This window comes from Numida meleagris, chromosome 1 (genome assembly GCF_002078875.1).
Source record: "Numida meleagris isolate 19003 breed g44 Domestic line chromosome 1, NumMel1.0, whole genome shotgun sequence".
Classification (NCBI taxonomy): Eukaryota; Metazoa; Chordata; class Aves; order Galliformes; family Numididae; genus Numida; species Numida meleagris.
Window position 1 is genome coordinate 154,605,813 of NC_034409.1, and position 26,802 is coordinate 154,632,614.

At 38.4% G+C, this 26,802-nt stretch overlaps 1 protein-coding gene across 1 annotated transcript in view; it reads left to right on the forward strand.

Annotated features, from left to right (window-relative positions):
* Positions 1-18,818, forward strand: part of LOC110408652 (dachshund homolog 1-like) — a 20,748-nt gene extending 1,930 nt beyond the window's left edge. The window contains exon 2 of the mRNA XM_021417628.1: positions 12,837-18,818. Coding sequence (XP_021273303.1) covers positions 12,837-12,858 — 22 coding nt within the window. The 3' untranslated portion in view covers positions 12,859-18,818. The remainder of the gene's footprint in view (positions 1-12,836) is intronic.

Sequence of the window (26,802 nt, forward strand, 5' to 3'; positions counted from 1 at the left end):
GCGCCGGGGGCGCGCACGGCCGCGCGCTCCCGGCCCCCCTCACCCCGAGGTCGGGCGGAGGAGGGGGCGGGGGGGAAGCCCCAAAGTTGGCAGCGAGCGGGGAGAAGCAGCAGAAGGAGCTGGCGAAAGAGGAAATTCCTGCCGCGGCTGCAGCCCTCTCAGGGAGAAAGCGTGAGGCTGTTACCTCCGCGTCTTTAGGTTACGGGAGGTTGGGGTCCGTAAGGGTCACACCGCCTCCGTGACCCCGCTGGCCCCGCGCTGGGGAGGGGGCACCCGCGGGGTCCCGCTGCCGCTCTCAGCGCAGAGCAGAGCGGCTCCTTTCTCCTTCTCGTTGTCACATCTCGGGGTGCAGCCGGAGCCGGCACGTGGGGAATTAACCCCGTGCGGTTTCGTGCCAGTGGCGGGGGGACGTGCCCCGCTTCCCCGCCACGGACCGGGCCGGGAGTGGCACCGAGAGATGGATGGATGGACCTCCTCAGTGCTCGGGGCAGCGCGGCCCGGGTAACTTCCCAGTACTGACATAATCCCAACTTTGGGAACTGCGTTGTTGCAGCGCACATCGATAGGTGTTTCTGTTGTCACAGCTCTGCAAGAGTTCAACATTTGCTCCTTAAACTGGCGCAAGTTTCATTTTGTCACGCTCACATTGCACGATTCGTAACTTCAACACGTGAGAGTAAAAAAGGGAGAAACTTCTCTTTGGGGGGCAGGGCGGGTGCAGGTCCCCGTACCTGGCATGGCATGGGGCTGGCAGCAGGGCACGGCCGCGTTCCAGCAGCGCAGGTCTGTGCTGCGCTGCCATCCAGCACAGTGGGAATTACAGGCGTGGGTTCAGGAGTGGATGGGATTTGACCCTTAAAAAGCATAATTGTAGTAGACATATTTATACATCCATTAAGCAAATAACTTAATGGAAAGGATTTGCAATGGGTATGCAAAATGAGTTATTACAGTGTAGAAAGATAAAGCAAAGTGGGTCAGTGAGTTTGGGTCAGAACGGATAATACCATCGGAACATCAAACTGTATTTACTTTCTGGGTTTCCCCTCCGATACGTTTCATTCTGGCTCTTCGTTCCTTACAGACTAATTATTTGTAATTATTTCTGACTATACAGCACTTACGTAGGGCATTGTGATCCACTCGGTGCAGTGATTGCTGTGACCTTCCCAGGCTCTGCTCCGCTGGGCGATGTCTGTCTGTGTCTGGGCGGACGCTGCTGCGGAGATGGAGCTGTAAGAGCCAGCTCCATCCCAGCGGCGAAACTGTTACAGTCCTCAGATGGAGAAATTGTGATCCAGCATCTTATCACTGTTGTATTTGTCTCATAATCAGCTGATGCACTCAAATACACTAATCCCTTTTTGGAAAGCTTCATCAAGGTTAATAGGTTGTTTAATCAAAAAAGGCATCCAAATAAAGCTTTTGCTTTGCTGTTCTTTAAATGGATGGAATCGTTAGTTGCCAGTTGCTGTGGAAATCATTTGTAATAACTTATTTCAGGATAGAAAAGTTTTAGATGTGTTTCCCCAAAATGATACATTTTAACTGTGATATTGCTATTTAAAAAAAAAATCGATAAACCAAAAATCAATGAAACACCAAGGGATTTTCTATTGAATGCTTTATGTGGAGTTCTGTAAAGTGAATTGGTTTCTGTGTTTATTTGTGATACTACTAATAATAACATGATACTAAAGGACCTTTTTCTAAATTAGGCTCTGTATCAGTTCACTGGAAAAACAGCCTTCCGCTATGGAGGATGACTTTTCTTTTCTGGTCCTACTGACCTTTGCTTTTATTTTCCCCATAAAAAGCATCAGTTGCCAAACAGAAATCCAGGAAATAGCAAACTGTGCGTTTAGCCTGCATTATGATTAAACGGTTTGACATTAATGGGATGCTAGAAGTCCATATGCCAAACAAATAGGAGAAGTGTAAAGGCAAAACACGAAAAATATTTAAAGCTATTGGCATCCAATCGCATCAGGTTTCCTGGATGTGTCCGTGGAGCAGAGCAGCGCACTGTGCACTGGATGTCACCTGCGTGGGATTAATGACCTGGAAGCTATTGATCCCAGATTGTTCTGGTCTCTTGTGTCTCGAGCGCTTGCTGTGGAATTTTTGCATGCTGGTCCCTTTCTGGAATTTCCTATAGACTTAGATTGGCTTTGGATCGTGCCCATGGCAGGCTGAGAGCGTGCCTTCCTCTGACCTCCCTCCCGTGGCCAGGACATGTTAATCTCTGCTGACATTTGAGGATGATTTGAATGAGTTCATTGACATTCATACTTAAGGCAGAGAGTTATTTGCTCTGTTTGGGAGTTGTTTACAAATTCTGGAAAACAACCCAATTGATTCGGAGCGCAGAGGGGAAAGATTCCCAACACGAAGCAGTTCTCCCCAAAGCCTGCCTTGCAGTGTCTTTGCTGTAGCTTCTGCTGCTCTCAGCGATGTGGACCTGGCGTGTGCGTGGCTGCTGAGCACTGAGTGCTCCCATCGTTTTCCTCCTGTTTGTATTAATTAAGGGAGCATTTCACCCAGATAGGTTAGTACAGATCACAGGTAGTTTAAATGAACCTGTCAGCAGTGCAGCTGCAAATAATTCCAAATATACAGTACGTGGGTATATAGTGATGACCTCCCTTCTTGCCGCCGATTACTAAAATATAATATAATCGGCAGAAATACGGTGGGTTTTATGAGCAAAGGAGACTTCTGGAAGGCTGGGGGATAAACTGTAGTACCTATAAAGAAGGAGTGAAAGGTGTGGATGTAGCTTACGCACGTTTAGAACAACCGGCAGGGCTCCAGCTGCATGCAAGAACAGAACTTTAACGCCCATCTCATGGCATTTATTTATTGGTAAATACTGTAGAGGAGAAGCTGCGATCTTTGGAGCGCAATTGCTACAACAGAGCAGCCCGTTTATCCCCTTCATCTGATGCTCACCCAGTGGCAGCAGCCCAGCGTCTGACACCTGGGGAAGGAGGGGAGCGTCCCTCTCCAGCGAGCGTCTCTCCGCTGTGCCACACCGCGCTGCGAGGTGCACTGCTGGGCTATGGGACATCTCCTCCTGGGTTTTCATTTTCGTGAAGCGTTCATTCAGTTTTATTTAACTCCTCCTTTATAGCTATGAGCATTGTTAAGGATTTTTTTTAAGGCTGTAGTTAATATAAAACTGTATATCCTGTTGTCGATTCTGCATCAACTTCACTTAAGAGAGCGGTCTGTATGAAAGCACAGCGACGTACTCTTACAATGCAAAGTTCTTTCGTATCTCTACAAACTCAAACACCAAGTTCCCACGTAGGCCTGCACTCCTTTTTCGGGACTGCCCGCACACGAGCAGGGCTCTCCCTCCGGCCTGGGTGATATTTTCTGCGCAGCTCTCAGCGTTGGGGGCGTACCTGTGCCACTCCGGGCCGAGGCGCAGCTCCCGGTGCCCGCGCCCGGCGCCCGGCGGTGCCGTGCCGTGCCGTGCCGTGCCGTGCCGGCGGGGCGCGCTCCCGCGGAAGCTGCCCCCTATTGGCCGCTGCGCGCCCCCGGCGCTTCTCTCAGCAGTTCTCCGGCTCAGAGCGGTCTCATCTGCTCCTTGCGCCCAAGTCTTTAACAGTCGGAGTGTATTCCGAATGTGGGTTGGGGGTGATGATTTCTGTTTGACTGCCATTTAGGGGTTCTTCTCCTTTCCTGTTACTGGATTGTTCCAGAGGGCTGCTTTTGCCCATCACTGTAATTCATCATCTGAAGTGAATCTCACGTGAAGCACAGAATTCTCATATGCTGTGTTAAGTGTGAATATTATTCTTGACAACTATGCTCTGTTAAATAGCTGCTGCCGTCTGTGCCAGCCACGCTCGGGCGGATCCCCGGGCCTGTCCTGGATCAGGGCAGAGGAGCGGTGCAGTTGGGCTCCATGCAGAGGTGCATCTCTGGTGCAGGAGGGCTCAGCAGGGCTCGGGAACTGCCGAGCTCCGTCAGCGCTGTGTGAGCAGAGGGTCCGGAACTACGGCAGCCTCTGCCTGCTTTTAAGCAACAGAACTACATTTAGATCGTCTTTGTTCCTCTATAAGTTAAATATGGTTTCTTTTAAAACTAACGTTTTGAGCATCTGCTTTGCATTAGGGGCTAATTCCATCCATTGTTTCCAGATAGTTATTAACCTTTTGCAAGTTATGTACTGCGGAGTAATTTTTTCAGTAATCTTTACATGTGTGTTCTGTAGCAGCGCTGTAATGTGGATGGACATCATAGGAATTGACAGCAAATTTTTAGTTGCTGAAATGTGCGTTTAATTGATGGAGCTGAAGACTCATCTGCAAAAGCTGTTTTGATCCAGAGAATTAATTCATATACATATGATTTCTCCAGTGTACATTAAAGAAGATCTTTTTTTCCACTATCATTTAAATTATTTTCAAAAATCCTGAAGCATAAACCAAAATATTTATTTTTACAATCAAAATGTGTCCATGACTCAAAGTGACAAAATGCAGTGTGCTTCCTAAAGTAACTTTGTAGCTCACTCCCTGCCTTCTGCTTATGTATCTGATACGGGGCTCAGTTTGGGGCATAACCACTGCTGATGCTCCTTTTCTTAAGCATTGCAAAGTACTGAAGTGCAGTCTGTTGTATATGGGTCCTTATCATTAGCTGTGAACTCTCTGATGCGGTGTTTTCAAACATTAGATCATCAGATATCTTTATTTTTATTTTAATGGAAGAAAAAGAAAAGATAGTGGTACATTTCTATAGTGTAAGTAAAAAAGCTGTCAGGGAACTACATGAGAGGAAGGATCAATTTTGAACATGCAATTAAGTCCCTATTTCAGATTCTTTACTCTGAACCACTGATAGTGCTGAGCTGCATCAGGGAAGGACAACCTGCAAATACTGTGTGCTTACCTTGTCCTGTGAAGCTGCGTTAGTTTCTTTCAGAGATGGGGTATTGGGCGATGAGGGCCCTGAGTGGCACTTCAGGATACATTGACCCGAACTTCTGTGTGAGCTGTGATCGAGGAATGGATCACAGGCTGCATTTCAGCTTACATTGCTTTTAAATGATGTTTTGTGATAACTACATCTGCAGTCAGCAAGTGTATGAGTCTCTACAATACAATTGGCAGAACTAAGTGGAACGATCCTGTAAACCGTGTATATCAAAACAGCTCATAAGCAACAAAATAGATACTTTGTGAAACAGTCCCAAACTGTTTTTAATATTCTTAATGTTTATGATGTTGATTTAATAAGTCAGGCTAAAACTTTTACTGTGCGACCATGAGGATTCTCATGTGGGTATGTAGCTTTCTGTTCATTTTTCCTTCTTAGCATACCCTGTTCGCTGCAAAACTAATTTACTGTAGATACTTTCTCAGCATCCTGTGCATTTTTGCATCTTCCTTGTGAAGAAGGAAATTAAGCATGAAAAAATAAATACTTTTTTTGTTGCAAATATTGAACAGATTTTATGTTCATCGAAAGGCTAAAATTAGCTGTAGTTCAGAAACAGGTGCACCTGGTGGAATTTAGCCATATGGTTTATTTATAGAATAACTATATACATTCTACGGATGAATACAGTTCTGCTGCTATAACACGCTCTCATCCTAATGGAAAAAGAACATCCATTGAGTGTGGCGGTGTGAACTGGGAGCTAAATTCTGCCAAAGACATTCATTTTTTATCTAAAATAAGCTTGGATTCAAGCTGGGCTTTCAGTCTAATTTTCTTTTTCACTTATTATAATTTTACGTGATACTAAAAATACGGAGAAGAAAATATCTTAACTACCTTGCTGACAGCTTAAGATAATAGAGTTATATGCTGGAGCTGAATGGGGCTGGAGTGAAAAGGGAAGAAAGGAGTAAGGAGGACTGCAGCAAAGATTTTTGGATAATTGACAGCCACATATTTGTTGTGTTACAATGTCAGGATTGAAGTTCATAACTCTGAATAAGGTTCCTGTTACAGCACTTGCTAATGATACTGTACTGAAAACATGCTTTCCACATTTGGCCAAAAAGCTGTTGATCAGAACATGTCTCAGAATATGCTTGTGTATACAAATTGTTGTGTGATGGTAATGATTTTTAAAATCTTTTACTTTTGGGAAATGCTTGGCTTTTTCATCTTACATAAAAGAATTGTAAGGGATCAAAAATAAATTAGCAGTCAAAAGTAAACTTTAAAGGAAACAGGCAGTATATATTTGATTAGTATTTAATTGCATCTTTAGTAACTGTGATTTCATGTTGGTCTCATACTTGGTAATGAGTTTATTTTTTAATATGGAGCTAGATCAGGATTTTACTGACGCTTCATAGAAGGAGCTCTCAGGTTATTAGTACTTTAAGAGATGTATGAAGAATGCACTACATTACTATCTGTGATAAATCTAGTTAGGGTTTATTAATAGTTTTAGCGTTCTTTAAAAGACACTATTACGAAAGTTGCTTTTTTGAATTATGCTTTTTCAAGTGCAGTCAAAATATAAACTTAATATTTTAATTAGTTTTATATTGTATTTTTATAGATACCAGTCTTCTGTATCTTTATGAAGTATGTAATTTGTTTCCAGTCTCCTGGGCTGCTGTGAAAATCTTTATTTATTGGAGGTCACCTGTAGGACTTAGCTATTTACATTAAAAATGCTGTGGTTTTAAACCGTGCCTTCTTTTAAGAATGTGGATAGTCCTGTTGATTTCAATGGCCTACATACATCTGTTAAACCAAGCATATGCTAATATATTTAGAAGCTCTCCTTCGAAATAACCAAGTGAAATATTTGGTAGAAAACTCTTATTATTGTATGCTGTCTTGTGTTAGTGTGGACAATTTGAAAGCAGTAAAAATACTTCATTTCTAGCGTCCTGTAAATTACACTTGTTGCATATAATAGTAAAATGGAGATTGATGTTGCATTTTTAACATTTTTATGAGTATTGCATACTTTTGAATTAATTAATTTTAAGAAATAAGGGTGAGGTCTTGGTAGGAATGAGTACCAGAATTTCTTATAAACCATGGCTTTATAATTCCTGCTAGGAGTTCTTGTATTCTTTTTTGTAGAACAGAAGAAAAAGCCTGTCTCTTTTTAAGGGAATGAGCACTTAGTGATGGGCGCCCATGACTGTCACTTTTCACATTTTAGTTCATATAGTCACTGATAGTTTAGTGGGAAGGAAATGAAACCATTTTCCAATTGTATTCAGTTTCCTTACATTTTTGCTTAAAACAAAACAAACAAACAAAAAGAAAAGGGGAGAAGAAAGGAAAATACCTCAAGAGGACTCGAGTGTATAATAGACTGATAGAAATGAAAACTCGTATGTATATGTTCTCTGTTTTTTTTCCTCTCTTAGCTTGTTACAATGCTTTCTACAGATGATATGTAGGACTTTATTATTTCTGTGTCTGTATTTACCACTCAAAGCTAATGCCATGATAGTGCTTCTGATTTCCATGTATAGTGTTCTAATTCAAAGCAGGATCATTTTTTTTCTTCTATTTTTCCTTTTTTTTTTTTTTCCTTAAGCTGGTAGCCATAGCTTTTAAAAGGCCAGATTAAAAAATAAACACAATAAACATACTATACTATAGTGTATCTTTTACTATTGGGTATCGTAGATAGTTTATGATTCCACTGATTCTACTCTGTCTCTTCAAAATTATGTTGATACTGAAATATCAAGTTAAAAACAAAAATAGTAGAAAATGAAGTTCCCATTGCAGTGATTTACAGTTTAAAGTATAGTTCTGTATTGTACAAGCGAAGTACATTTTTGAAAAGCTATGAGGAAAATGTGTTAGAAAAACTGATTTAGCAGCATTTCGCTGTTTCAGGAGCACCTATGCAAATTATTATTTAAGAAAGGAGTCATAACATTTCCTACGCAAGTCATCAGTTTAGTAGAGATGTTTGGGTATAGCCACATCTGTAGGGTTGGCTTGACACCATCTCAAGGTGCAACAGGTGTGATGGGACTGATAATAAACAAGCTTTCCATAGATTTTTCCTTTCAGAGCTTCTCTAGCATCTCCGCTGGAAAGTGGAGGAAAGGGTGGAATTCATCTTCAGTAGAAGCCCAGCTCCATAGTGTGTAGATCTCAGATGTACGCATGCAGGGAGAGCCATTTGCTTAAAGACACTGCATGTCTTGACTTCTGCCCTTCCTCTGTCCTTTGCATGTGCTTTTAAAATGCTCTGCCTATGTTGAAGCTACAGTGGAGGTCTGCCTGGAGGCTGAGGTGAGGCAGTCTTTTTTGTCTGCTGACCTTGGGCGTGTGCATGGACTTAGAGGCATACATTAGAATACGCTTGCATGGAGCTGACCGATGTATACTTCTACGTAGGCCGGGGAAGACTTGATGGAGCCAGAAGGACCACGGTCTCAAATGGAGTGATTTGTGTAGCTCAGCTGCATAGTCAGAATAAACCCATTATCGCTCTGGCTTCATTGCAGGGACGTTCAGACTCCAGTACACATCACACTAATGTTAAACACAGTAATCTCAGGTTGTTACTTCAGGAGTGGAGTTTCTCCAGCATTCAGGTCTGCTGCTGAGGCTTTACTGTTGCAGGTCTGCCAAGTACACGTTTTGTCTTTTCCAGTGACCCCTTAGGTGATTTTGCCTTGTGGCATCTTATTTTACATATTTTATTACTGAAATTAGTATAATACAGTGATATCACGAGAGGTAATAAAATAATAGTTATGAAATGCCTTGTGAAACATCAGTGTATTCACAAATATTCCAAAGTATGACTACATATGTAAAACATTTTGACATTGAAGGAGAAAGATGTTGTCAGTTAAAACTGCTGGCATTGTTATGTGATAAGGTCGTCTGTTCTTTTACTTGGTGTGCCAGTTGCTGAAAGACAGATATTTATTTTTAGAGATGAAAAAAGCGTTTTCATCAGCTTAAATGAAGGGAACCAACTGGTTGTTAATACTGTTTTGTGAAATCTTGTTTCACTCATGCAAGTGTTTTTCTTTATGGAAGGTGTGCTGTAATAGGGATGGGTATATCTTTCCAGCCCAGCTAATCGTTTTCTTTCACAATTCCAGAATGCATGCAGATTTGAACTTGTAGCCAGGAAAAAGTGCTGCCATGCTTCAAATTGCCAAAGGACCTCAAGGGACAGAAACTTGACCTGGTTTTATGAAACCATAGAATTACATTTATACAAGCTACCCCACGGGAGAGGAATGAACTGATCCCAATTCGTTTCTAAATACTGGGGCCTTACGGGTCACATTTGAATTCTCCCCTACACCTGTTTTTCTACTAAATATTTCTGAGGACATTTTTAGAAACTTTCTTTACGTTAGGAATGGGTCATGTGCCTAATATTTAACAGTTCAGTGTTCTAATTCGTTAAAATGTCTAATGGTTTCTCAATGTAAGTAAGCTGCAAAAAGTTTAAATTAAAGACTTTATTCACTGTGGGTTAAATCCTCCTCTGGCTTTAGTAACTTAGGCTTTGTTTCCCTGCATGTGAATTGCAAATCCCAGAATGGTCGGTGGTTACAGTCAGTACATATTGTATGGTTTTATAAGTAAGGGATTGTCTCTGCAGCTGGATGAGCAAGCTGCTTGCCTGGGACATGTGACATGGGCCAAGGTGGGCCAAGGTTTAAAACAGGTCACCCAGTGAGACAAGTTACATTCCCTATGCAGGTCATCATTTTAGTAGAGATATTTGGGAGGAAGTCATCTTCCTCCAAGATGGCACTTGGCCTCAGTCAGATTAAGCTTTTTGAACGTGGAAAACCTATGCTCAGTCCTCTTTGAATTGATTAAGGTAATAGGCAGGTGTTACCATGATCCTTTTTTACCACTTTGGTGTGAGCTAGAAGTCTAAATATCTGAGGTGAGCAAGTGGTTACCTCATTCTGTGAGCTGATGTGGTGCTTAAGGTGTCTGAGCCAGTGTAGCACCAACTTCCAGTACACAGACTGAGCTGAAACAGGGAGCCCCTAAGGGCAGGGAAAGGATCCTTAGTACTTCTGAATATCTGTGATTGAACTATATGCTTATACATTGAAATTAGAATTAGCTTGCACTTTGATTTATTTAACAAACTGAGTGTTCTGTTCAGCTAAAGTTTGCCTCAGCAATTATTATCCCGCAGAGGCTCTGCAAACCTTCCAGGCTCCACTTCCACCTTATCATGAAAGCTATTTCCTTATTCTCAGGCAATCTTTCCCACTCTTGAAAGACACTTTGAGAGCTGAAATTGGCATTAAGTGTCTGCGTAAGTCTACCTATTTCTAGTGAATGAGTGACAGATTTGGATACTATTCATCTAGTATAGATTGCCTTTTTCTTTATACACCATCTTAACACTTCAGATCGACGAAACAGTTCATTTGATGATCCCTAACTCTATACTTTCTATTATTCAGTGTAGATGCGGCAGAATAGGCTTTTGTTTGGAATTACTGCTCACACTTCCACCTAATCTTGAGTTTCTAGTTTCTTTTGGCTTTAGCCAATAAGGATCAGAAGGGGCGAAATGGGAATAGGAATGTACCACATTATGTAAGATGATATTTATTCACTAGATTTGTTTGCTTTTCCCAATGGGGAATTCTCCCGCACTGTTTATATTAAACAATTTGCTACTTTGCTGGTCTGGATATCCAGACTGTTTCATGTGGCATCCTGTCGCTGTTATTCATGGCCTTTGCTTCACTTGACTGGTAGAGTGAAGGGCAGGTCTTTTAAGTGGTGGTTACTTATCATTATTATGTATTTATTATGAATGTGTACATAATGTCCTTTTCTAATTTGCCTCCCAACAAGTGCTCATATTGATCCTTAAGTTCCTTTTTAAAAGTCTTTAAGTCAGCCTTTTGCTTTCAGTAATTCAGTTTTTGTTGATGTCATCAACAGGTTTGACTATCAGCAGTATAATGCTGATAATGCTGAGTGGAGCAGAGTGGGATTTTTTCTTTCCAAGACACAGAAATGGTTATGTTTCCAAATTATTTTTAATAGAAGATAAGAGTCCAGTTACATTTTCCTCAGTACTTATTTACTGGCTATTCCTTTGTAGTTCTGTTATTCATCAGCTGAGTGGAAGATATATTAATCATACTGTATCTAGAACAAATATAGATCAGACTAGGCTAAGGCTTTTGACTTACACATAAAGTGTTTCGGCTGCCTTGCTTTCTGATTTTCATGCTAAATAAGGGAAATCTTTAAGATGAGCTATCTCTTCACTGTATTTGAAGTGTTTGTCTTGAATTTTCATGCATCTAAGGAAAAATTCCTTTGTTATCTGTTTAATCATAAAACAACTCAAAATGAAGGAACAAATTAATATATTTGGGTTTCAAAATCCAAACTCCTATTTCTCTCCTTCTTCCTCTCACACAAATCTCTTCATTTTGAAAAAATTAAAGGCACAAATGTACATGTGCCCCATTTTATTAGGCACTGTGAAAACTTCAAATACGGAGGATTTTTTGTCTGTGAAGCACAGTTGCTAACCCTAACAGTAGCAGTAGGGACAAGAGCCCTGAGTCTGTGGGACTGGGAACATCATGAAGAGTAGCGTAGTGAAGAGACAAAACTAAAAAGCTGTTTGACAGCATATTAAAGTATATTTGACCACACAGTCTTGTAAGTTTAAATGTGTGTGATCAAATGTTCAGTCTTTGGATCAGAACTGTTTCCTTTCTCTTTGCTAAGTAAGACTGTGTTTTGAATAATGTCTTGGGAAAGCAAGCAAGAAATGTGCTTTACTTTGGAGTTTGATGTGGGACTGAGATTCTTGTGGCAGAGATGCTAGTTGAGAATTAGGTATTTGTGTTTTTATTATATATCTGAAAGAGTTTATTACCTCCATCTCCTTTAATCAACTCATTTACAAGATAGATAAAAGAAGAGGGGATAGATAAGTTGATAAAGGAAGTTACTACTATCTACTGTTATTAGCACACATGACTGAGTTTTGCGGAGGACTAACATGCAAGTACCAGGCTTTGATGATGCCTGAGCATGGCCTCAGCAAAGAAATGGTTTGTGAGACACATTTGTTAGATAAATTTAGTCATATCTGGAAATCGTTACCTGTGTGTTGTGTATTTCTGAGTTTGCTTCAGAGGCATATAGCTGTGATTCCCAGGTTTGTTTATAGTTTTACCCATCAGGTGTGCAGCAATGAATAATGGGCTGCACATAAAAGTCTTAATCCTGCAAGCAGGAAGGAAACATTGGCTTGTGTGAGGAGTCCTGTTGACTGTAACACCTCAGCTGGACAATTTAGAGGGATAAAGCTATGCATGTCCTTAAATATTGTCAGTATCTGCACCCCGTATCTCTAACAGATTTTTTCATGTGCAGGAGTTTCATAGATACCAGCAACCAAGAGTGGGAATGATCAAAGAGAATTGTTTGTAATCATAATGTGGGTTATGAGTTTATAAAACAACTTGTGGATGCTTGGATGTATGTGAAACTTACTGATGTGAGTAATCCCACTGATTTAAGTGAGAGCGTTCAGGTGACTAAAACAAGTCAAACTTGGGAATGTTTAGAAGATAGTGACCTTAGAATTGAGCAGTCGTCTGTTGAAGTATTCAAAGCATAGTTATTAAAACTAGAACCCAAGAGTTTGAATGCTGAAGCAGCTAGGAAAACATTCGGGCCATGCACCTGCAAAATTGTAATACATTTTAATGACGCTGAATAACTTCCCCAAATTCCTTGTACTCTTTTTTTTGGAGGGGAGTGGGGGAAGGGAGAGAAAGGAGGGTGAGAGAGGGACGATGACAGTGAGGCTGTTTGTTTTTCACGAAAGTTGTTTGTGATTTCAGGTACTCATGGGAAATCTCTTGATCAGATTCACATCTGTTCCTGTCAAAGTGGGTGCTAAGATACCGGTCACCCAGCAACCATGTCCAAGAGGGAATTGGGCCGATAATAACTTCAAAAAGGAATGACAGATGCTAGATTAGGATGAAAGACAAAACGCATGAAAAATGAGCTTGTTAGAATAAAAAAATTGTTCAAGCACCTTCATGCAAATTAAATGAATATTGAACATTTGCATGCAGTAATTTCTACTTTTTCTGTTGATTGAGAAGAAATAAAGATGGTACATATAAAATCGTAAATGTATTTTTTAATTTTTTTTGCACCAATTAACATACAAAGCAGTATCTTTCTTCTAAAAATGAGATTAGCCACCTGGGTGCTTGGCTGTATCCCACATATGTCACAACATTTTTGTAATGAGTGTGCTTCTGTTGAAGGAACACCTTTTCTAATTCTTCGTAGCAAAACAAACAAGGAAGCAACCTTACATTCATTTTAAAATACTTTAGGTTAACGTGGTTCTATTTCTTTCTGCTCTGGTTTACAGAGCTGAATTATTTCCTGCTGTCCTTGAATTCAATCAGTATAATGCGCATTAATAAAAGATCACATAAGATGAGTTCAGACCAAATGCTAAGGTTTCCTATTGACTGGTCAAACAATATGATTTTAAAGCACAGTGTCAGGGTAGCATGAAAGAAATAGTCAGTTTTCCATGCCTGTATATGAAGATATTTAAATAATCTAAGTTTTATTACTGAAACATTCACATAACAGTCAGAATTTGGAAAATAATGATATAATATTCTGATTGAGAAAGAATTTTGTGTCTTGGTTTAGCAGTGTCTAATGTGGTCACGTACAGAAATTGATTTTCTTCAGAAATTAATTAATTTTTCATATCGCCCTAAGCTGCAGTTAAAAAGAGTGCATACTTGTCTGTTTTTTCCAGAAATATTGCCTAATCATATTAATACCATTGCCCCAAGGATGAAAAGATAATTGTACAAATGCATTTGGAAATATGTATCACTGAGTATTTATGATTAAATTATGCAAATGACCCAGCTCTCATCCTTTCCAGACCCAGATTGTCTAATTAGGATTGATATGCTGAATAGATGTTCCAGAATTTGAATACAAGCATGTCCAAAGAGCAGAAAATTGGAAATGACAAGGCTGAAATGCTAAGAAAAGTGTCTTTCCCTTTATACTTTACTAATGTGGTGTTAGCAGTTGCAGTTTTTCCTTTGGCTATATTGTGTGACTCATGTGTCCTACAAGAAATAAGTCGGGAAAGAAAAATCAACTTTCATAATGAGCATTACTTTATTCAGGACCTATTTTTCTTAAAATTCTACTAGTCATCTCTCTCCCTTTAACGCTTTATAGTCTTGACATCAAAATAATAATTAATTCCACATATTTTTTCTTCATTTGAACCACACTACTGGTGCTACATGTTTAACTTGTAAGTTTCTCATGCGTTCAGATGAGGTTTATACACCTCACATATTTAAGGTTTGGTGGTTTGTTGGTTTTTTTTTGTTGTTATTGTTGTTCTTATTAGTTGAATTCACAATGCCTTCATGTAATAACTTTTTCCTTTTTCCTTCTTTTTTTCCTTTTTCCTTTTTCATAGAAGAGAACTGATGTCTCTTTAAGCTCGTTTATGGGCATTCTGAGAATAATATCTATCTGAAAGTCAACAGAGTTTAAATCCTTCTTCTGCAGAGAGCTGTTTGTTCATTTATTGCTCTTAGGAAGCTGGGAGAAGAGTCTGGTGAGTAGGAAGGAGGAGTGCTGAACTGTCAGTACTTCAGCCATTGTTAGCAGCGGGAGTCACTCCGTCTGAACTCTGCTGGCTCCTGCTTCCCATCTGCAGGATGATGGATTGCTATGTTTAATACATTTCAGCTTTTGTCTGTCATAGTGTAGATAGACAGCGCTATCAATGATTTCAACACTGATTAGAGCGCTGGCTGTACCCACTGCTATTGGCCAGGCACCTCCCGGGAATGTGTGATGTGGTAACTCGTTGGCACCCGTGCCATGCAAATGAGTAGCTCAGCTAACTATAGACTGGTTTCAAACTACTGCAAAAGACTGCTGGGAATTATTAAACCCACAGAGCCCCTCTGGAACACAGTTTGGACAAGCCTGAGAATGCTTGGTACCCAATATAACTCCTTTTCCAGAGCGGTCCTGAGCTCAGATAAGGGCCCCATGCTTTTAATAGCCTGGCACAGCCTCTGCTCGCAGTGCTGCGTTCCAGGGGGTGTGATGTCAGCAGCGCTCGGCCCATCTGCACTTAAGTGTTTTGCTACTGGTGATATGGTAGGAGTGCAAGGGTTGCATTGAAGCAATAAGATATGACATGACATGTGTCGTACAAGGATTTGCTCAGCCGTGGGTGCTTGGTGATTCACAAGTCCACGGGCTGAATGATTTCAACCACCAGAGAAGTCGCTGTATACCAGCACAACATATGCCCTGGAGTATCTTCTAATAATTATAAAATGGTGCAGTGGACGTTGGAATTGAAAAAAAACAACAATATTCATGTTATAGGCATCATTTTAGAGAATTGGATAATATATGTGTTATTTTCACTATCGGCATATTAATTTTGCACACAGAATAAAATACTATTACAAATCTGATGTGTGAAACTTCGTATTGTCTTGGAAACAAATAAATAATGCCGCTTGCTGGAGCATACAACGCTAGTTTTAAAAGATGCCTGACCCAGTTTTCTTGATTTGGACCACTGCCCACCATGACAGGCCATGCTGAGGATAACTTTCACTTCATTCTGAACTGCGGGAGGAAGGCAAGTGAAATCGGGAGATATTAATCGTCCTTGATTTAGCTTTGTTACTTGAGATTTTAATTTACAGAACTGGAATAATAGGAATGGGTAACTAATACAGGCCACCACTAATGCAAGTGGAGAAAAAGGCAATTGTAAATATGTTTCCTTTATTCTTACCCACTTTATATTCATTCTGTGGTTCTATTCATTTCTGTGATTCTCATTCTGAGATTTGGCTGTGGCATCCTTTGCTTTTTAAAAATTTCTTCACCTTTGGTTCAGCTTCCGTGGCTTTGCTTTTAGGCAGCGATTTGTAATTTCTCAGTTGTGCTTGCAGGAAATCTAAGCTCCGTGGCACAGTCATGGATGCCATTTTTATTCCTTTTTAAGATGATCCAGGCAGCGGCAATGCTCACAGGGAGGAGTGTTCATGCTAATTAAAAGCTTGAGTTTACCTTTCAAAAAATGTTGGCAATTTGCCTGGGAGAAAATTCTGTCTTCAGTCACCATTTTTAATCTACTTGTCTGTTAGGAGTTATCTTCACTTTAAGAGTTTAAAAGTTGCCTGGATGTTTAAGTAGGTTCTTTGACATCGTTCCTAAGTGCTTGCTTGCCATATATGATGATCAGAGGATCTAAGGGGCTTTGCAGAGAGGAATATCAGTAATAAGGAGGGCATAATCTTGACATTTACAGCTGCCAGCTTTTCTCAATTTATGCTCCCTTCGTTAGCAATGGCTGTACAGTGGTGGAACAGGGAAACTTGAGGAGTACTTTACAAATTAATCAGAAAAGTAAAAAATAAAATTTCTTAATGTATTAAAACCTCCTTGATTTTTTCTCTGATGAAGCAAATGACATTTGGCTAGAGATACTGAAAGGGGCTGTTCCTCTAGTGACACCAGCAGAAATCAATAGCTGGAGCATTCATACGCGCATAGTAGGGAATCAACAGTCATTTGAAAGTTAATGAAAAGTGAGTATGAAATAAATCCATACATTAGTAGGTGATGGTTAAATAAATGTATCATATAAATATGATAGGTAAAGGAATCAGATAAACTGTTCCATAATCAGATTCATGATATCTGCTGTTTGTTGTGTTTCTGTAGAAGTAAGGCGGTGATACTACAGTGTTTTTGATAGCAGATCTGGTTTAGATAATTTGGTCCCTCTTCTGTTTCCTCCAGACCCATGATTACTTTCTTGTATAGCTGTGCCTCTACAGCTTTGTGTGACCATTTTCTACAAGAGATCAAGTCTAGGTTAAAAATACCTCCCCACTTACCCCCCACTTTTACAATGTTATTTTTATTAACCCTGATTTTTTGGGGAAAACAGATCACTACGTGCTTCCATCAACAGCTGTGCTGTTTTACAGTAATGGGCAAAAGCAACAGCAATGGATGATGGTGGCAACGAGGGAACTTTGCCTTCATTTTTATGTATGGTGGTCCGAGGTGCCATGAAATTGTCTGTGTCCTCCCTGCAGCATTGTGATCTGAGCCCTGGAAAGGAACTGCGGATTACACAACAGTTTTAACAGTATTTAACAGGAGAAAACAGGAGTGGGATCAGTGCTAATGAAGGGAGAAGTAGAATCTTTGAAAGAAAAACACAACACAGTGAAAGCCACATTCCTTTCTCTTGGCTATATGCTTTACTGAGTCTTGGCCTGCTGTGTATTGCAGAACAAATGTGGTTGATCTCTGAGGTACAGTGTGACTTAGGCCTATGGATGCTCACCCTAGCCATGTTCTGATTGTCAGTAAAGGTAAGACTTGTGTGTGCACCATCTTCTATGTCCTGGATATCTCTGCTTCTATGCGGAGTTGTTACAGTACATCCCCAGGTCTGTGGGAAGCACTGCGAAGTGAAGAAACCCTGCAATTTAGGCAAAGGCAGCGAAGTCTCTGCTGATTGAAACAGAGTGTAAGCCCTAAATTATTCTACTTTCTTTTTTTTTAGTCTTTTGTCGCTCACATACCTCTTGCCTTCTTTGGTATTGTTTTCCTTCTCCCTCTCCCTCCTAATGGTGTGTACTCTAATATAGAAAACATCTCTGGTAGCTGCACAGGAACTAACAGCATCGCTTAGACCAGTGGGTTCTGCTAGGGTACAAAATGCTTATTTTATTGCGAGCACCTAGTTCCCAATAACAGTGCCCAGTGTTAATGCTGATGGAAATATCTTTCTAACTGTAACAAAAGCTAGGCTATGACAACCTGAATACGCTCACCGGCTGCCTTGATTACACTGTTGTGTGCTTCTTTATATGCATTCCTATCCTATTATTGTTTACAATGTGGTCATTTAGAGCCAAAAGGTCTGATATTTCTGTTTTAACACCAGTTGATTTATTCGGCAGCTTTTTGCGTTCATTCTGGAAAAAACTTCTGAAGCTTCCGGATCCTCATCCACACTGAAACAGTGGGAAACTTCAAATTTCCCTGGGTAGGCATGGTTTTAGAAGAACTTTTCTCTGCTCAGAATGGTCTGACTTCACTGTAAAGTAGGCTCCACTGTGTTAATCCTCTTGGAATGCAGCAATTATCACCTACCATATAGGTGTTAAGTGCTGAATTTCAAAGGGATTATCACTTTCCTCCTTTAGTGGCTAAACAAGAAGAGAAAAGTTGTTAGTACTTCTGAAGAGGAGGGAAGAAAAAAAAAGAAATCTCTCTTATTTTCTTTTTGTGGTCTCCTTCAGTCTGGCAAAAGATGAGCAAACTGGGTTTTGCTACAGCTAGTTACTTTGAGTTGCTCTTCTTATAAAGACATTTATTTCCCATCCCCCTGAAGTACCTATCTTTTCTGAAAAGAGCCATTCAGAACGAAAATTGAAAGTTATGTGGGTGCACAAAATTATGTAGGAAAACCAAAGTTTTCTATGTCCTTAGAGTAAGTTTTTGTCAGCGATCTGGAGACTTTCGTCAAGTTTGTCTTAAAAGTTCAGATTTTTCAACAGTTTGAAAGTGTAATTGATGCTTTTATTGATGTTGCAGACAGCGTTAAAAATTATCCTATTTTTTGTGCATACTTTCTTTTCATGTCTGTTTTCTTTAACTGACATAGTAGTATTTTATTCTTCCGCTAGCAATATTAGTGATGCATATTAGTTTCACGTGGTTGGTGGATGAGGTGGGGCCAGTGTCCTTGAATCTTTTTTTTTTTTTTTTTTTGGTTGGTGGATGAGGTGGGGCCAGTGTCCTTGAATCTTTTTTTTTTTTTCTTTTTTAATCCATTCACAAGAATCTAATTTATGGCTAGTTCCGTAAGTGCTTGCTCCTGTAAATCTTCAGTGAAATGTTGTCTGTGAACATAATAGGCAATGAATGTAGACAGTTGTGGGTTGCTTTTTTTCCTTCTTTTCTTCTTTACTTCTTCTTCCTTTTTTTTTTTTTTTTTTTAAGAATTAGAACTCCTTAATTTAGTCTTCTACAGTGTCATCAAGGGCTTGAGGCTATACAAAAGCCAAAGCCAGCAGCTGGCATGCCGCTGTCCTTATCTCCTTTGTCATGTACCCGGATTCACCCCTCAGTGATGGAATTTATGCAATTTTTTTTAATCTGTTTCACTCTCCTTCTTCCCTTGGCAGCCAAATATCCTTGCTGCCATTATGGGTGGATGCACCATAGGTGATCTTTTGAAGTGTATTGAGTTTTTCTTTCTGATATGCATGTTTTCCAGTTATGAATGTGAAAAAAGGGGACTCCGATTGCAGAGGGACAAATGTGTGCACTTGAGAGTACTAGAGGTATATTCTTCAACAGAAGCCGGAGGTGTAGGTACCCAGATGATCACTTGTGTCTCTGAGCCTTTCCCTGTTCAAACTACTCAGCTTTAGAAACATATAGGAGCTGAAAACCAGGTCTCCAGAGTTTGCTTTTGGGTTTGCTGATGTGAAATAAATAGGGGGAACATTTAGGGAGAAGGTGTTCACATCTGGAGAAGAATTTAAGATGTTGAAAGAGATAAAAGTTGTTAGGGCTGGAGTTTTGTGGGCAGGAGCGGGCTGTCTTGTGGAGAAGTCTTTTTTGCGAGGCTGCAAAGTAAACAAAAGGGGCGATTAGAGAAGAAGGTAGCATTCGGAACTGGATTGATGATGCTCAACAGGAGGTTTCTTTGTGGGGGAGGGATGCAGAATATCATATCGTTAGGCTGGCTCCTAGCCTCTTTTACGTGTACAATCACCTTATGGGGATGAAGAATTATAACTTATGTCAGAAATGTTTGGTCTGGAGCTGGCTTTTGTAGAGTTAAGACTTTTAAAAGTTTTAGTGATGGAAAATGGGTTAGAAGACATTGCAGTTTCTTTATGTTCAAATAACCAAAGGTCATGAATTGCAGACTTAAGTTGTATTGCAGTGTTTATCTCGCATTTTCCAGGGATTGTCCCAGAACATTTCAATAAATGTTGAAATTTTTCTTCTATTAAATAAAATACCTTTTATACATAATGCTCAAGATACTAGATACTATACTAGTATATATTAGTGCTGGTAGGATTAGTTCCTATAATAAAAATTTGTAAGATACATGCAGTACATTTTATGAAGAGAAGACATGAAAAATTGCTTTTTAGTACTAAAGCTAACAGTATTTCCTTGGGAATAGCCATCTCCTCTTTAACTGTAAAACAATTTGGTGGAAGAACATATTCTGCTAAACTTAGGAAGTTGTGAAAATGAGTATTCTTAATTTTTAATGAATTTCTGAAATATTAATTAATTTAGTCCATTTTTGATGGTAGTAATGTTTTGTAGACTTTATGGGGTATTTTGAACTGTAAAGGCTTAACTGTTTAACTTTCTCTTTTGAGGCGATAATATTATGTACCACCAAATGTCTGCTGCAAAGAGAAGGTACTTGGTATTGCTGGAAGTGATATTCATTCAAGTCCAATGTACATGCAAAGAACTCAGTATTTATGTAGGTAGGAATTCAACAGTGGGCTCAATGCCAAGAGTCATCGTAAGACACATGCTTGTTTGAGGAAATCAGGAGCATGCTGCCAGTGTAGGGTATCTGATTATTTGGCATGTGAATTCTGGCATTCTCCATAATTTGTTTTCATCATAATTTGTATACATTTTTTTACAGAATTCCATGCTGTATAAAAAATTTACAACTTCTAGATGAAAAAAAAGGGTCGTTTTAAATCAGTGCATTTCTGCCATTTTTTTTGCTGCCTCCTTAGTGTAATGATCCCAATACCAAAGAACTACAGCTCCGTCTTTGTCAGCAGGATTTATGATAATGTCTTGCCGTTTTTCTAAGTTATGTAACACGCACTGCTCCTCCTTTGTTATATGGTGAAATTTAGTAGGTTGTTTTAATTGTTTGATTGATTTTTTTTTTCTTGGCATTCATCTACAATGAAATCTAGCGTCTGAAATTTACTTGGAGGAGCAATCAAGAGGAATGTCTTTTGTTAGAGTTTCTGAAGATGTCAGGAGGTTTAGAAATATTTCTGTTAAGTCTTTTGTTTTGTAAAGTCTTGAATTGAGTATGCAGTGCTGTGTGAAAAGTGTTGAGCATTGCTCTATCTTTTAAAATCATCAGCACATTTCTTAACAGAAGCAAATGCTTATCTTTCATATAGTGCTGAATATTCAGCAGTTTTTAGTGGTTCCTTTTTATTGTTGTTGAAATAATCGTAATGTTTTAAACACTGCTGTATTGGACACCTAGAATAAAGATCGCTTTGATCATTTTTAACTTGGAGGCAATAGCAAGATGGCCATAGAATTGAACCGGAGTTTTACCCGACTGCCTGAACAGATAGTTTCAATACAAAGATACTGAAGACCATTTGCTAAAAGCACTGAGATTACTTGTTGCACGCTGATAATCTGGAATGTAAAAGAATTAACATATCAAATCTCTACTTTCCAGCATTTTTAACTGAAGTGTTTAAAGTTTATTTTTCACTCTTCAGAGTAGATGGGAAAGACTCAACCAAAAATGGCTGAACCATTCAGGTTCCATTTTGCAAGAGATTTGAAAAATAGGCCAAGTTTAGATGTTCTTAGGATTTTTTTTTAGATTTTTTTCTAATCATTTTGAGTATTTCCTTAGGTAGGCAGAACATTATGCATTTACAATGGTATTCTCTGAGATAGTATTTTTGAAAAATATGCCTTTAATTCTGTAACTGCTATGTGTACGTTTACCTGATTTCACTGATGTGACTGAGCAGTTCCTTTGAATTTTCTACCTCTCCTTTTCTAATACATTAATATTAAACTACAACCTGCACAATGAACTGCTCTTCAGAAGCTTTGTTGTTAATGTTAATTTCAACGTAACATGGATTTAGAATTATCAGGGTCCCTGACAAGATAATTATGGACTGAAATTAATAAATATATTAATAAAAAGTCAAAATATTGGACTTTTTGAATGTAGACATAATCAGTATTTTTAATGCCTTACCCCTCTCCAGCTACATTTTTTCTTTGAGTGCAGGTTTGTCTTTACTGATACAGCATTTGCTGTGATCGTAAGCACGATCTTAGCTGAGAGCTTGGAGATCTGGCAGTTGACTTTTGAGCTGGATTGTATAAGAGTGTTGAGTGTTGGGCTGCTATATGTCTTTATCAAAGTTATTTAGGTCTTTTAGCTTGTTTTTCAATCCAACCACAACTAGGAAGCCCTTTAAACCCTCTTTCTATATATCCATACAGAATATATAGGGAAAGAGATTTTAGTCACTGAAGTGATTGTCATTACCTTTCATCACTGCTGTTTTTATTATGGTTATTATTTTATTATCAGTATTCTGAGATGGTGATTCATGCTTTGAAACAGTGACTTTCATAAAATACTAGATGACTAATGTCTAAATAGAGAAGAATATATTTTATTTCCTTCTATTTCTCCTCAAGATGTACTGTTTTCTGTCCAGTTTTCTGAATCTATTAGACTTTGAAATAATTCTTAGGATTGTGAGATCATATCTCCAGAGAAATTGAGCTAAAATACTGTGCTAAAAGAAATTCTGCGCTTGTTTTTGGCACAAATAATGAGTTCAGACATGTGGAAACTTGAATCAGATAAATGGAAGGGGCTTCAATGACAGAAATTACATGTAAGGAGTATTAAGCGTTCTGGATAGCATGCTTCTGTGACAGTAGATGCTTAAAATATGGGCAAGTTTTACATTTCTAAGCTTCATGTATGTTCTAGTGCATGTGAATACTGAAGGATTTTTTTGAACATTCTGCACTGAACTAACATACTCTAAGTCCTGTGAGGGTCAATTGTTTTTGTTTTCCTTATTTGAGATGGCAAAGTGTCAGAACTGAAAGCTGTAAGAATCATAGTTACTTCAGATTTCAGTTTACATAGCAGTTTTGACTAAACTTGTAACCAACTGCTGAAAACAAATGTTACAAAAAAGATAATTATTGAACTTGTGCAGCAGTTTAGTAAATAATTCTGCAGTTTCACAATTCTACTAGGAAATCTACATAATATTTTGATTGTTATTTTCAGTAGAGTCATTTTTTCATCACTACAGGTCTCTTCCCAAAGACGTGTTAATTGAACAATCCATAGTCAAATGCTTCTCTTTATTTTGAGCATAATTATGTTGTATTTTAGTTAGTACTTTGGAAAATTATCATATTTGCCAATCAGTTTGAAGAAGAATAGATTCATGTATAAATGAGCATGTATTCAAGGCTTCTACTAGTTTCAAAGAGTTTTATTAGAATTATGCCTGTAGTAGCTACATTTTTCAAAATCTCTTAGAAAATAGAATCAAAGATTCTATGATTTTTTTTTTCTAAAACTTTATAATGCTTTTGTCTTATCAAGTGCCATTCTCTGCAATCCTTTAAGCCATTTGAAATTGAGCATGCGGTTTAGATCAGCTAAGATGAATTTCCTTAGATCAGTTAGTGTTCCTGTGAATCTTAACATATTATGCCCTCTGCTTTTTGCGGTTCTTTCACCATTTTTTCTCAAGTTTATCAGAACAGAAATAATTGCTTCCATCCATTCGTAAAGATGTTGGAGTTCAAATGTTGAAGCAGTTCAAAAGGGAATTTATGTATGCACATGCGTAACTATTTACATCAAACTATTCCTCTTAAAAGTTTAGAAAGTAGCTCCAGATATTTTCCTATGTATGAATTCAGATTATTGTAAACGCAAAATAAAATAGGATAATTCTTTTTCCAAGCTAAAAATCTTTTCCACTACTAAGATTCTGAAGTATGAAGGACTTTTAATTGGTATTTTCTAGGGCATCGCTGTATTTCATTGTACAGTTTTTGACTTTAATATCTCCCTTCTTTATGCCTTTTTTTTTCTTCCACATTCACTATAAATTTTCTTTTATAGAGGCTGTCTTATTTAGGGTGAGTTTGTACATAGCTGCATGTTATGCTTTATCATATAGCATAGGGCGCTGGAAAGTCAACTTAGTATAATACTGTGTTTTGAAAGTAGACCAAAAGCACTGGCTGCTTTGTGCTATTTTTTTCTGTTGTATCACTTTCCAGGTACTTCCACAAGCTATTTCTATGTTTCAAATTCTGTTAGGTCAATTTTCTAATTTTGATCCTGCATATACATCTAATCTGAAACAACAACAAATCAGTATGACTCTTTTTCACTAACTTTAGAAAGCTAGCTCAGTTCACTTGTTAAGGGAATTTTGTAATTCCAAAAGTTTCTTTGGAGATGGTGCTCCTCTTAAGAATCTGGTGAAATTACTTTGAAACTGCAAACAGGGTACTGGATGTTTTGCATTCATGAAAATCCATATTTTTCTCAAATTTGAATTAACAGGGATTCTTCAACATCCCATTCGAAGTTTATCTAGTTTCTACCTTACGTTTTCTTTCTTTTTTTCTTTTCCACATTTGCTTGCTACATGCTTATTAACTGCTTATATTATTGAAATTTTGTTTCCTGTGTAGGTACTTTCAGATCTTCACTCCTGCTCTTTGATAAGTTAAATAGCTTCAGCTCATTAAATCTTTCACTGCTTAATTTTTTTCCCGGTCCTTTTTTCTTTCAGATGCTCATCATGAGTAAGATCTATTTTGTCCTTGCTTGTACTTGCATAGCCTAATTGTTTTTGGTAAGCTGTGCTTTTGTTTAGGGGGACTTTATAGATGTAACAGACAATATTTTGGCACAGCAAATTGAATTTAGCAACCTGATGTAGTGGGAGGTCTCCCTGCCCATGGCTGGGGCTTAGAACTGGATGGTTTTAAAAATTCCTTTCAACCCACACCATTCTATGAATCTGTGATTTTAATAATCCTGTTGCTGCTCAAAAATGGATGGAAGTTTTGCAGAACAAACAAAGTAGTGTTAGTTTTTGTGGGTTAGCAGAAGAATAGTGAAAACTGAACTGTAAACTGCACAAACATTTGTCCTAATACTCCCAAAAAGCAAGCCTGTTAGTAAGGAGATGATATTTTGCAAGTTATTTCTCAGAGAAAAACTGTGGTTTTAAAGTCTGTGTTTGTTCATGCTGTGATTTGAGAAACTGGCTTTAAGTGCAGACAATATTAGACTTTCCTTATCTGATCCTTTAACTATAGCACGCTCATGCTTTAAGATGCAACATCTCATGACTTTTCAGGATGAGATGGCATTGAAGGACTAATGCTCAAAAGAAAAAAAAAAACCTTAATTTTTAGTCTGTGAGCAAATAGGTCTATTAAGTGTTAAACAGGGTGAGATAAAATGTATTATTAAGAACTATTGACTACGGCTAGAGTGATCCATCAACTAACTGAGTTTGTTGAATTGAGCTCAAAGAATAGTCCAATAATAGAACATTTTCTGAAATTAATGGGGTAAAGGTAAGAGAACATCTGACCAATGCATTACATTCCCAAATGGCAAAACAAATACAGACTATAAACAAATTCCAGGAAAGGGCAAGCATAGACTAAACAAAATGTTTATGTGATTCAGATATGTTTATGATGAGACAGTTATCTTAAAATATATTAATACTATATTTGTTAGTATTTTAACTTTATGTATTAAAGAATAAAAATATATAATTAACTTTCTGTTGTGTTTATATGGATTCTTAACGGTATTATTTTTTTACACTCTGGCTTTTATTAAGAAGAGTGGAGAACCTTAGGACATTTCTAACACATAGTAACTATCAGGGAAATAATTATAACAGTATAACATTGAGATTTTTATCTCTGAGTTTAGATCTGTTAGTGGTGTGGTTAGGGAAGAGCTGTTTATTCATCTGTATGTAGAGTCTGCCCTGGCTAATGGCTACTATCAAGGTAAGAATTTTATGTTGAGAGTTTGGGGTTTGTGTATATTGCATCTGTTTTTGTGTGAGCAAGAAATTATCTCTGTCAGTCCTTGCTATTCGTGAAACATAAAGCTGGATGGTTCACTTATTCTGGACTAACTAAACTCAGGTTGCTTAGTATTTGCTTATCACTACCTTAAATTGCGCTACTATGTTGCTTATTGTTAGGTGATGAACAGCAGCAAACTTTGTAAGAAACTGATACTCTCAGACCAGGTAGTTGCTTAAGCTCTGGTGGCACAGGTTTTATCCCTGATAAAGCACAATTGTTACTGATTCACTTACTGAGTGTCCTAGCAGAGTTAATATGTAGTTATTAGTGGCAGTTATGCACTTCGGAGGAATGCTGTATTGAGATTCTCAGAGTGGTTTATAGAAGTACTGTAGTTCCATGTTCAGTCTTGAAATGGACGCAGTTATTTGAACAAAAGAAACAGAAACAGGGTAGTGGACAATGGACAAGAGGATGCAGCTTATACTTCATCTTTTTATACAAGTGAAAGCTTCATGCGGGAGGCAAGATTCTTGACATCTTTTTTGGGGGGGAGAAAAATCAATGTTTCAGGACATCTTTATAATTTATCTGATATGCAATTAAAAAAAACGTTAATTTTTTGGTTATAAGGAATGTTTCTTTTAACTCTGAAGTTGGAATCTTGTAATTACTTGAAGAGCCAATCCTAAAGAGAGAATGGGAAAAGTAAGTCAGATGTGGGACAAGTCTGCATTCCCAGTCTGGAAAAGCATGAAAGTTTGCAGTCCTTTTGAAAAGTAGGCTTGTCTATTGTATGCTTGTAGAATCGTGTGAAGAATGTACATTTGGGGAGCAAGATTGGTA